Source organism: Etheostoma cragini, chromosome 13 (genome assembly GCF_013103735.1).
Source record: "Etheostoma cragini isolate CJK2018 chromosome 13, CSU_Ecrag_1.0, whole genome shotgun sequence".
Classification (NCBI taxonomy): domain Eukaryota; kingdom Metazoa; phylum Chordata; class Actinopteri; order Perciformes; family Percidae; genus Etheostoma; species Etheostoma cragini.
In genome coordinates, this window is record NC_048419.1 from 23700140 (window position 1) to 23713331 (window position 13192).

The following is a 13192-nucleotide window of genomic DNA, read 5'->3' on the forward strand; positions in this document are numbered from 1 at the left end:
AAAAACACATATTTCCTGTTGTTTTATAGAGCTCCACTCCCAATCTCAGTGTATGAAAATGAACAGCCTAAAGACAGAATAACTGGTGAGTTTCTGTCTTTAACCCTTAAAACTAAAAAACCTCATCACCCTACGACTACTTGTTCTTGGCTTTAATAATGATCACGTTCCTGTAGATGCGGAGGAGACTCCAGACGTCTACGCCAACATCATCACATCGTTGCCAATTACCGACGGTACAGTATGTTCAATCATCGGATCAAAACACCGACGCTGACATTAAATATCTAAATATCTAAATATTAAACTGCGGTTTCACCAAACAGACGAGGACGACTACGAGAACTCTGAATTTCTGGACAAAGTTGTGCAGAAGCAAGAAGACGGTGAGTGCCATAAATAATCTTCATTAGTGTTAACAAAAGGGTAGTACGTTCTGTATTGGTCGGTTTTTATCAATAATCGGGGGAAACCAAAAATATTCTACTTACACAGAAGCATTATTACATGTGTACCAACAGACTGAACTGATCCAAACAGAGCTGCAACATTAAGTCCAATAATCTATAAATGGATCAATACAGGAAATGAATCAGCAGCCATTTTGATTTAAGTAATCTATTGAAGGGAAAATGTGACACCTTTAACGGTAAAACATTTCTAAGTGGGTGTTGAGGCTCGACGCACCAAAACCCGACGGCCGACCTTCGAGTTTGTCTAAAAAGTGCCTCGGAACACACCGAAGAGACGCCGATTTCAGAGAAATCTGTATTGTCGCCCAAAGAATGAAAACCGGCAGCCGATTGGACGGACGCGTCCCGCTTCTCCGAAATTTCAAAACCGAGCATAATGACGGCTCGTTTGGAATACGATCTTGTATTTTAGGGAAATAGTTCACCGAAACGTGTTTCTGGATACATTTTACGCGAGAAATAGGCCGTGCAGTTGCTGAATCGGTCTTGATTTCAACCCGCCTTCCGATTCAACGTGTCAAATGAGCCAAAATGGATGCCGACGGCAAGGAACACGCAGACAGTGTCCTCGCTAACCTCGCCAGACCGTCCGACGGCCGATCATCGGGTTGGTGTGTCACCACCCAGGAAGCTGCAGCTCGCTAGCCCGACGAGCCTGACCCGCATCATCAAGATATTGGGTCTGGGAACTCCCCATTGGCTCGGCTAAATCCTAGGGGCGGGATAAACGTCTGTCTTTCAAATTCCCTCTGCACGCAATAGGACAGCGCTCCAACCAACCAGAGCAACACTGGTTGATTAATTCAACTTCTGCCGTATCCGGTCGGCAAAACTCTGAACACATCTTCCTTTTTTTAAGAAAGACTTCAGTGCTTGACTCAAGTCTTCCAGAGTCGCGGCCAAAGCTGATTCAAAAGACAATTTCCTTTGTTTTCATTGAGCAGGATCTTCACACGGAACCGGCGCAAGTCTGCCGTCATGTGAAGCCCGCCCACCGACTCTATACACGATGTGATTGGCCGGGACCAGAATTTGGTTTTTCCAGCTTGCAAGTCAAGCCAACCAGTTGCTAGACTGCCCCTAGCTGCAAGTTATATTCGCTGCCACTAGGGTGCGTCTAGATTTCTAGGCTAGCCGTTTGCAGCCGCCGAATCGGTGGGCAACATTTGACTTGACGTAGTCGGAGGCAAGCAAGAAACTGCTCGCTTATTCAGCTAGGATTTCTACACGGGGTGTCATGATTTTGATTTTAAATTGTAAATTGATCCGAATGACTTTTCAATGTATTTTTTTATTGGGCCAATGCAAATTAATCAACATTTATGTAAATGCCCCAATGTCAACTGTAATTGTAGTTACCAAGAGTGCATGTCTTTATGGTGGGAGGAAACACACATAAACACCGGGAAGAACATGACAACTCCACACAGAAAGGCCCTGTCCGGACCGGGAATCTGCAGGGCCGACTTGCTGTGAAGCTAACCACTGAACCGCCATGCTGTAACAAAGGGAATATTTTTTTTTAGCTCCCTTACCTTTTGACATGATAGAAAACAAGAGCAGGATTGGTGATTTCCCCCCCGGCGTTTTATTCTGTCTCCGCCCACACGCACGTCTGAAAAAACAACAACAGACACAGCTTGCTTACCAGCTGGTAGCATGCAGCTAAAGACACAGGGTAACGTTAGCTTACCGGTAGCATGTAGCTAAATACACGGGGTAACATTAGCTTACCAGCTGGTAGCATGCAGCTAAAGACACAGGGTAACGTTAGCTTACCGGTAGCATGCAGCTAAATACACGGGGTAACATTAGCTTACCAGCTGGTAGCATGCAGCTAAAGACACAGGGTAACGTTAGCATGCAGCTAAAGAAACAGTTTAATGTTAGCTTACCGGTAGCATGCAGCTTGAATATTCCAGGCCACAGCTGGATGAAATCCTCTTGCTTCCCTGGAGTCACCGGTGTAGCAACACTTTGCCTTTCCCGTGAGGGTTATGGAAACAAACCGAAAAGGTTAAAAGCATGTGTGCTCTGACGGGACTCCATGGTGCCTTCAGGTACAGGTGGTAAACTAATGGTGCATTCACTACGTTTATTGTGAGAAACTAAAACGTTCGTCGTCAATAATAACAGTAATAATCTTTATTTGTCGACCACTTTTTAAAAACAAGTTACAAAGTGCTTTTACAAGTGTAGAGACAATAATATCCAAGAGACAATAATACAAAAAGACAAAAGCATGAAAACAAAGTTCCCTTTTGGCACAAAGTTTGTGATTTCCTGAAGCAAACTGTTAGAGAACCGCACCACACACAGAGGGGACAATTACCTTGAAAATGTACAGCCGTTGATCCAGATTAGCTAGCTCACTGTTATGTTACCGATGCATTAGATAAGCTTTCAATAACACTTTTGACATGTTCTGTATCTCATGGCTCAAATATTAAACATTCATCCACATTCTTTTGCAACAGATGAGCCGGATTATGTGAATGAAAACGAATGACTGCACCTGACATGGACGCCAGCAGAAAACACCAGCATGCACTCTGAACTTTGTGTTGTGTTAAACGTAGTTTATTTTTTATTATTAATATTATTCCTGCCCTGTATCATGTGCTAATAAAGTGGACGGCTTTGTGAATAAAATGCTCATGCTAATTTTGTGTGAAAACGGAGCCTGCCATCTAGTGGTGATAAATACATAATAGTGAATAAACAGAATAGTGTTTTTCAAATGATTAGTTGTGAAACTGAGTATTAAGTAATCCTAAAAGTGACACTTAGTACTTAAGTGGCTTACTCCTACTCACAAAACTAAAATTAAAAGCTTTAAATTTGCCAATGCCAAAAAATAAATAATTCAGAGGGCAAACATTGCAGTGGGAATTGAACCCAGATTTCCTACAACAAAGGCATGTGTCACATCCACAGGGCCACCCCCCCCCCCCCATCTGTTACATACACCTTTAACTCGTGTTGTCTGTCAAAATTGAAAATCCACAACTTTGCTAACACGTTTACTTTCTCATTTTTTCCACCACTTTTTTTTAACGCAGAAATAAGTAATTATTTAGACTAAAATTAAAGGAATGTAGTTTTACTCAATACTATTTCAAAACCACTCCCCCCCCCCCCCCCCCCCCCCCCCCCCCCCCCCCCCCAAATGTTATAAAATTGAATAAGAAACCCCAAAAATACACAACATAATCGCCCCAAAGACCGTTGCGTGGAATCAATCATGTTATTTTGGTTAATTACAATTGGGTAGTTAAAAATAACATTGAAATAGGAAAATGGGTCAATTAGACCGTATTTGAAGCGTAGAGTTTTTCCAGTGAGTTGACGGATGATTGTTTGAACAACAACCTGTGTTACAACCCCACTGTATTGCGAATTACCCTCTGGTTACGAATTCAAAATAAGGAAACTGACAGTTAAGTTTTTACAGAGACAGTTTTATTAATCTGAACAGATCAGATGAGATCTACACGTGTTGGCTGAAGCTGCTCAGAGACCAGATTTAACGTCTACATACACACAAAAGACAAACCGTTTAATATATATTTATATATATCTATCCTGTATGTATACACAGAAGATGGTGCTGTGACGTTTCCAAGGGGTAAGTATGCAAAAGTGACACAGCAATTACACACAATCCCACAGCAGCCAGTGTTTACGTGCCTAAGGCGTAAAGGGTCCGAATAAACCAGATTCAGGGGACAGTAACATGATGCGTTTCAGTTGTTTGGTTTAGCAGGTCAACAGGAAAACGTAACATCTGAGCAAACAACAACAGCCGCCGCCTTAAACCATCTTATCTGAGGATTTCTATTTCCAGCAGTTTGACTTTGAGAGTTTTCCCTCTGCCTGTTGAAGTTAAGGCAGAACTTGTAGACAGTAATATTAACTTGTTACAGACAGCAGGGACAGTTCATTATTCTCTGGTTTTACGTTAAAAACAATCACTGAATAGATGATTGAATGGCTGGTAAAGCAGGTGGCTTTGTTTTGAAGGTTTCAGGACTAAACGGGAGAAGATTCACAACTCTCGCACACAGATACACACACATTCACACAAACACCAGCAGGCTGATGGGAAGTCTAGACGTTGCTCAGTGCGTCCACACCTGGCAGGACTTTACCTGAAAAAGAGAGCAAACACAGTCAGATTCACGCTTCAATGACACTAACACAGCAGTGAGTTTCCGGTTCATGGTGTTTGTTGTTGTTGTTGTTGTTGAGGATAGTGTGTCTGTGCCTCACCCTCCAGCAGCTCCAGGCTGGCGCCGCCTCCTGTGCTGACATGGCTGACCTTGTCTTCTGTGTTCCACTTGGCGCAGCAGGTGGCGGTGTCGCCGCCGCCTGGACACAAACACAAGTCACACGACTTTAAGGTTAAATCACAACAGCCTTTAAAAGACCTCTGCCTCAGACCTCAGCTTGGATTTCTTTTCTGACACTAGAAGCGTGTGTTGTGTTTAATTGGTGTGGTCACCAATTAATTAGGACAACGACTAAACTTCAACGGTGACCGGGCCGGCGTTGGACAGATATTAGGAATGCTGTCCGGGTCGGGCTCGGTCACATCAGCGAGATAAGGCATTTGTTGTAAATTGGTGCCGCGGCTCTTTTTAAGAGCTCAGTGCGTGTGTGTGTGTGTGTGTGGAAAGCGGGTAGAAGAGAGAAAGAGGAAGCAGAGGTGTTGTAGATGCACCCCGAGCAAAGTTGATGGAATACATTTTGTACACAGTGTGCGGTGTCCGATATAAACCCAAGACTGTAAGCCAAGTTCAGTCATTTGCTCACCAGAAACGGGGTTTTAACCCTGACGATATTCATTTTATTTACAACGTCGGCCCTGGAGGCAACGGGTCTTTTCCGATTTTCTGACAGCATTCAGAAACAAAGCAATCAGCAAAGGTTGAGTTATGGGTCATTAGTATGAGAATTTGTATTTTATCTGGGTCGGCCATAAATATATCAATGCCTGTTGGCCTCGGGTCGGGCTCTGACAGAGAAATGCGGCTTGATCAGCACTCAGAACAGAACAGAGAAATGGTATTTTTTTGAAAAACAGATGTTGACAACATTTCCTCTTGGGGGACATGATTTAAAATTGGGAAAAATTTGAAGTTGGAAAAACAAAACTTAAAAAAAAAAAAGGTAATAAATCGCAATATACGGCACAATATTACAATATGTTAAAAATTGCAATAAGATTGTATCTTGACATAAATATGATATTGTATCATGAGGCCTCTGGTGATTCCCACCCCTAGTGTTTTTTTTGGGGGAAAAATGCCCTTAATGAGTTATTGTCTCTCCACTGCATCTCAATGAAGTATAATAGCCTACATTTAGTTTACCTTGACGTTAGGTGTGAACCCGATCAAGGCCTGGAGCTGATATTATTTGGAGATGATCCCTTTTTGAGGACATTTCAGTGTTAAAGGATAACGTTTTGGACCGTGCCAGCCAGGGGAGAATATAAAGTCTCACCGATGATTGTGACGCAGCCGGACTTGGTCACCTCGACCACTTTGTCCATCATGCTCTTCGTCCCGTGGGCGAAGTTCTCCCACTCGAACACCCCGACTGGGCCGTTCCACACGATCTGCTTGGCCCGGCCCACCACCTCCGCGTTGGCCTTCCGGCTCTCTGGTCCACAGTCCAGACCCTGCAGAGGAAACCGTTACCCAAACAGAAGCAAAGGACAGTCAAAAGAAACCGAGATTGTCGTCGTTCTCTCACCATCCAGCCGGCGGGGATGCCGGCGGCGACGGTCGCCGTGCCGGTGGCCGCTTTCTCGTCAAACTTCTCGGCGGTGATGAAGTCGACGGGCAGCGTGATCTTGACGCCGTTCTTCTCTGCTTTGGCCATCAGGTCCTTGACGATGGCGGCCCCCTCCTCATCGTACAGGGAGGTACCGATCTGACAGGAGAGAGAAGGGAAAAGATTTATCAGATCTCTTTAATGTTGAAGCAAACGTCTTCAGTTGAGAGTTTAGAGATTGGCAGATTCAAAGATAGTCAAGAGGAAAACAGATTGTGCCATCCATCTATATTTATATAGAATATTCTGGTGTTTACATGATCAAATAAATTGAATGGTTGTTTAATGTTGATGTCTTTAAAGCCTGGAAATAAGGATTAATGGTTAGCATTGACTTGGATTACTCCAACAGTCACGTATGAAGTTGGTTGTGGACAATAAAAGGCGCTTTCACACCTAGTTAGGTGCGATTCAAATAAAAGTTGTAACATTCTTGGATTTTTCGTTCGTTTTCACACTGCACCAAACACTGGAAACAAATGTGATGCGGTTGCTTGTTTATTAGGACAGAAAATGAAAAACTCACAACACTTCTGGTCTCAGAAATAATGGAGCAACACCACATTGATAATGTCTCGTGTTTCCTGGTTTTGCTTTAGTGTGTCTAATATTTTAAGAGAAGGGGAAATAAAAGCTATTTTAAGGGGTAAAGAATCACTACTTTATGAATAACTCACTTTTACAGTTAATCAATTAGTGTGTTGTCTTTACCATGTAACCTCCATTGTATAGATACACAGTAGTTTCTATCTATATATCTATATCTATATCTATTCCAAGCACAGCACTGGAGGGGCCAACAAAGCGTTTCACTGCCCAATGATGAGAAGGGTGATAAATAAAAGCCTCTCTCTCACCTCCATGTTGTTGAGGACTTTGAGGAAGGTGAAGGCCATGCCGCCGCCGATGATCATCTCATCAACCTTATCCAACATGTTGTTGATCAGCTGGATCTTATCTTTCACCTTCGCTCTGAAACAGACAGAGGCGGCACACATAAGTTTAGATAAGTTACACAGAGAGGGCAAAAAAACAAAGACCATTGTATTTATGTTCTGACAAAATAGGCATGCGCTGTGTACAGCCTGATTTGTACATAGCTATCTTTACGTTTTTTTTTTTTTTTATTTGAATCAACACTGTATTTTGCTGAACACTGCTGCTGGAATTTCAATTTCCTTGCGGGAGTCCTCCCAAAAAGGATTAATAAAGAGACGTCCAAGTCTAAGGTTGTACCAGACTAGGTTTACATGGTTTTCTTGTCAAAAAACAACATATTTTTTTTGTACCGCAATCGTATCAAAAAGATAAAAAGTGTTGCCGCAACAGTTGTAAAATGCTGTCTCATGGTATTATAAACGGTTGTGTAGTTGTGTTTTGCTCTCTGATAAGCTTGATTCCACAAAAAAAAAAATATAAATATATAAACACAATTCAACTGTGTCAACAAATCATTGATAAAACATCTTGGCCTGAATTCCAGCCATCAAACATGATTTATCAGTTTCTCTGTGATCATTACACACCAATGATCAATGTCCGTGTCCTGGAAAAAGGGGATTGGCTGCGCTGCTTGACACCGAGCAACAGCAGTGACCGTTACACAATACACGCTTTAAAAATGGACTCTGACACGAGGCCAAAACCCACATGTGGCCACGGGCAGCTCGGTTAAACCGAACATCTGTAGCAGCAGCTTCACCCGCTGTTGCCTCTGAACTCACCCGACTGGGATGACACAACTCACGAAAACAAAACCGCAAGTTGTATAAGGTCGCGGCATTTTGTTACATTAGAACGTTGAGATTCTGTTATAAATCCCTCTAAACGCCTCATGGATTACAGATATATTCTTGACTGTAAATTCTAACATTGTAATTTCGGTCGCTGAACTTGTGTAACATCTGACAAAATACGATGGTTTCAGCTAAATTGCTATAGAGAAATTAATTCTGTTAACTTTATTTGCCCCAAAGGGGCTATTAAAAAAGGCACATAAGAAGCACATAATAAATCAAAGATATGGTAGAAATATGAATAAATGGATAAATAAGTGCATCAGTCAGTTTTGGGCGAAAATGCCCTTATTACTAAAGTCCTGCTTGACCATAAACATTGGCTGTAGTTTTAAGACTGTATATACACCATATTTGTATTTTATATCAAACTAAACTGCCCTTCATATCACTAAACAAGTCAGACTATCTGAAAAGTTCAACTCTTCTGCTTTTTTGTTTTTGAGAAAATTTGTGATTGAAAATTGAGAGTAACTTTAATCTAAATCATCAACCAAACAACCCTGAAAATATTCCTGGCGTAATAATGCGAGTGTTACTAAAAACACTTTGTATTACTTCTCATGTCTGCTGCCCGCCATCTGCACCCTCAACGCTGAGCAGTGATAGGGTATTAAAGAGAGCAGTGGTGCCGTGACACCGCAGATTACATAATGTGCGTATAGTCCCCTTTCCTGGATGACCACCTGGGTATTTTAAGTAAAAATAAAAATAAGAGGCTGCAGTGCAATATATCTAAAACCGCAGGAGAGGGAGGGAAGACGCTGGCAAAGAGGTTTTTACTTTTAAAGGCAAAATGGTCCAGACAATAAAACAGGCAGTGTTTAATGTTAGTAGCCTGGTTTGGTTTGGAGGAATCCAACCAGCCGGTACCCAACATACCACACCGCGTTCAAAATATACGCTCTACTGGGGTTGAATAGGGTTCAAATTGAAAAAAAAGAAGCGCAGCCCTCTTATTCGTTTCAAGCCAATCCGGTGGGTGGCAACTACAGCTGCCAAGGTTCTCTAAATTTCAGCAAGATTTGTCATTACAATAAAAATTCCTGTCTCATTTCAGGTAAAATAAATCAATGACCAGCTTTAATTCAGAGGCATTGGTCTGGTAGGTGGGTGCCTTTTTATATCTTGAATCCAAAAAGACCTTGATCAAAATAAATATTAGAAACCTCTGTGCAGTGGTAAGGAGTCTGATAAGTCTTTAAATGCATGGATGTGATGCTTAAACTGGACTCCCTATGTCCATGCATTGTTTCTTTAACGCAGGTCTGTTTGCAGTCACACTCAAACATAATGAACCCGTCTCACCCTCCAAGGATGGCCAGGAAGGGCCTCTGAGGTTTCTCCAGAGCCATGGCAAAGTATTCCAGCTCCTTCTTCATCAGGAAGCCGGCCGCCTTCTGCGGCAGATTGACTCCCACCATGGAGCTGGGAGAGAGGGGGAAGAGGAGCACGAGACATCACCATCATCACATCGTCACAGATATCACTGCTGCCGTCCTCCATGAACCCCCACCCGGCTCACCTGTGGGCTCTGTGAGCCGTGCCGAAGGCGTCGTTGATGTAAACGTCTCCGAGTTTGGACAGAGATGCCCTGAAGGAGTCAATGTCGCCCTGGGAGGCCTTCGTCTGAGGGACATAAACAAGGGAAAAAGAGTGAGAGACGAAGAAAGGCGGATGGAGTACAACTATGAAGCACTGCCAGAGGGAGACAACTGAGAAGGCCATTGGATTTCCAACCCGAGGAGCTAGTCTTTTTTTTTTTTTTTTTAAATATAGAAGAATAATAGGATTGGAAAAATATATATTTTATATTAGATTTCAACAGTGTTGAACATTTAAATTCACTGTTGCATTATCATCCTGTTGCAAGATCCAAAGCATGTCTGCAATGGGTTCGTTTTTCACTAAACTAATGTCCATATTCACAACCGTTGCTAACAAGACTATTAAAAAAGGTTTTAAACAGTAATCAAATCAAGCAAAAATGGCAAAAGAAAATCTGAATTCATGTGCATTTAATTTGGATTTATGGTGAAATAGCGCCACCGGAAATCACCGATCATACTCGTCAATGTGAGTCAAAAGCAAAAGCTCCTTTTGTTCAATTTTAAAGTTAAAAATAAAGAATCTGAACACCCATGGGAATTTATCAAAGCAAATCACAATGTTGGGGAAATTGGAGACGGCAAATGTCTCCAGCTTCCCCCCCCCCGGTGTGTCTGTATGAGAGTCAGGTGGGTCATTGTGGATCAGGTTCCTGGTGCACTTTAAACAGTTAAGGCCAAGACTGTGTGACTGGTGGGGAGAGAAAGGTCAAGAGGACTCTTCGGTGTCATTCAAATGTCAGACAAGTGCTGCACGCAACAGCTCCCTCCTTCAGATTTTACAGTTAAAAAGTCAACTTCTGTGTTTTAAAATTTAAAAAAATAAAGTCAAAGGGCACCACACTTGCATTATGCACTTAATAGTATCATACGTATGGAGCTGGGACAACGATTCTTCTGAGATTATCTTCCATCTCTAAGAAATGTTGGTATAATATGCTAAAAATAGAGTCTGATACAGTAGAAACCAGCCCACGCATACCAAGCATGGCCGCTCAGGACGGGAAAGTAACACGTCCAGCAAGGACCTTCAGGGTAAATGTCAGCAGGTCAGAGCTGCTGATCCGCCGCAGACAGGCCTGAGCCTGGCTCTGTAGTAATGTCTCAGACCTTCTGCATATCAGCTTAATGTATGAGAAAGTCTCTCAAGATCGTAACAGATCCACTGCATCCTCTAGGGCCTGAATAAGCACATTAACCCCCCCCCCCCCCGGGGGAAGGTCGACCAAGGTAAAGCATTACCAGGAAGCAGACTTAAAGAGACATCACATCCTTATTAAGCAGCAATCAGGTAGAAAATCCTAGAGCACCATGGAGCACACAGCTAAAAAAGAAAATAAAGCAGTTGACATAACATATTGTTTGTCGAGTTTATTTTAAAAATAAAACAATGTAAATCAAACAGTTATCAGGTTGTGAATGAAAAAATATAAAATAAAAAAAAGGGTGGTGCATGCACCACTCCCCACTATGTCATCGGACAGTGACGCAGCGGTTTTAGAAGGACGCTGCAGCTGGAGTGACTGGTTTTCCTCCAGGTGACTCGGCAGAAAGAAAAGCACAGCCACCGAGACCAGATCCAGCACCAAAAACTGCCCGAAGCTGTTTCATTGTGTGCTTTGGATTGTAGTTGTTTTGTTCTTCCAATTTGATAAGTATGAAATAATTGTATTTTTTCAAAGTGTGACATTAAATGTGATGATAGGATATTTTTTTACATTATTGGTTTAGTCCCGTGAACAAGTTTGGCCCCTCACAGCCTCTGTTATGATCTGTGGCTCAATGTGAAAACTAAAATAAAAACAGCGTTCAGAAGCTGTACATTTAGGGCAACGTTTAAACTAGTTATGTTATGGAATTGAACGTTTTTTGAAGGCTCCCCTACAGTGACTATGAGGACCCCCTAAAGGCCCCATAACCCCCTGTTGAAGACCTCTGCTCTATACCAATCAGAGGACAGAAGGAGCTGATCTATATTGGGAGGTGTCCTTTACCTTTTCTTTGGGTTAGTAAAGTCACCTGAATTATCACAAGTTGCCCAAAACCATTTTGACCTGACAAATCCAGGACAAAGTTGCCCAGGGGGGGGGGGGGGGGGGGGGGGGGGGGGGGGGGGGGGGGGGGGGGCAGAAAATAGCCTAATCTGGCAAAACAGAGCACCACCACTACTACTTCATGTGAAACAACCGTCTCCACATAGACGGATGATTGAGAAACCGGGCTGCTAACAACAACAACATCAACAGCATTGAGTCACTGTGTCCCAAGCAGACTGGAAAACCCCCAAAAACATACAGCTGAAATAATTTACTGATCCGAGACTGAATAAAGATAAAAGTATAACATTGCACCAGACGCATCACAAACATCTTCAAATGCTACTTGACTCGGAACAGGCAGGGAGACACCTCACCTTGTTTCCGGAGGCGTCCTTGCCTTTCCCCTCCTCGGCGACGTGGAAGCGAAGGTTCTCCAGCAGGATGACGGACCCGGTGGCGGGGTCGGAGCAGGCGGCCTCCACCTCCGCGCCCACGCAGTCCTTCAGGAAGGTCACGTCCCTGCAGAGTCACAGAGGAAACCGTCAAGACGCGCGTGCAACAATCTCGATGCTTCAACAACGTGATGTGTCGAACGTGTGCATCATTTCCATTTGGATTATTCTTGCGAGCAGGAGTCAGCGTTCACTCCTCCCCTGACAACGTGATGGTGGAGGACTTGGTGTCAAAGTGAAAAACAATGTGCAGGATCGGGTGATTTATATAATAAAGAATATATTTGTATTATTTATAATAGATTATCAGTGTATTTTGTTGCCAGATTCAAAAGTCAACTCAAAAACCTGGAAAATATGCATTACTTTATTATAGTAGATTAGAACTTTCATTTCTTCAATAGAAAAATATAAATATTCTAGTTATGAATCGATGCATAATTCATCCCAACTTGAAGAAATTAAAGAAGGAAACGTGTTCTGACGTCCCCTGGACTGACCTGCCCAGCAGGGTCTTGAGCTCGGCAGCGACGGGCTGCAGGGAGTACTTCTCAGGCACAAAGTTCCCGTCAGGGCGGCCCAGGTGGCTCATCAGCACTACGGACTTGGCTCCGTGGTCCAGGCAGTGCTGGATGCTGGGAACGGCCGCCTTGATCCTGAAAAGAAGCAACAAACTCTTTCCTTAGAGAAACCGTGTGCCAATATAAATCTCTCATTGTTATTTTAAGAGCAGATGCTTCAGAAATGGACTGGACGTTACCTCTGGTTGTTTGTGATCTGCTTGTCCTTCATTGGAACATTGAAGTCAACCCTGAAAGAAGAAAACTTGATTACAAGAAGGAATATGGCCTACTGAGATATCCGTTGCGTTACGGACATTTGTCTATGCAATTTTGCATGTTTCCTTTTTATACAGTGGGTACGGAAAGTATTCAGACCCCTTTAAATTTTTCACTCTTTGTTTCATTGCAGCCATTTTCCAAA

General features: G+C 42.9%; 1 protein-coding gene across 1 annotated transcript in view; it reads right to left on the bottom strand.

The window, feature by feature from the left end:
* Positions 1 to 3913: 3913 nt before the first annotated feature.
* pgk1 (phosphoglycerate kinase 1) overlaps positions 3914 to 13192 on the bottom strand; it is a 12568-nt gene continuing 3289 nt past the window's right edge. Inside the window, exons 2-11 of the mRNA XM_034889764.1 lie at positions 12969 to 13019; positions 12709 to 12864; positions 12131 to 12275; positions 9636 to 9739; positions 9419 to 9538; positions 7172 to 7286; positions 6234 to 6413; positions 5982 to 6159; positions 4746 to 4844; positions 3914 to 4624 (exon numbers count right to left, since the gene is read on the bottom strand). Coding sequence (XP_034745655.1) covers positions 4584 to 4624; positions 4746 to 4844; positions 5982 to 6159; positions 6234 to 6413; positions 7172 to 7286; positions 9419 to 9538; positions 9636 to 9739; positions 12131 to 12275; positions 12709 to 12864; positions 12969 to 13019 — 1189 coding nt within the window. The 3' untranslated portion in view covers positions 3914 to 4583. The remainder of the gene's footprint in view (positions 4625 to 4745; positions 4845 to 5981; positions 6160 to 6233; positions 6414 to 7171; positions 7287 to 9418; positions 9539 to 9635; positions 9740 to 12130; positions 12276 to 12708; positions 12865 to 12968; positions 13020 to 13192) is intronic.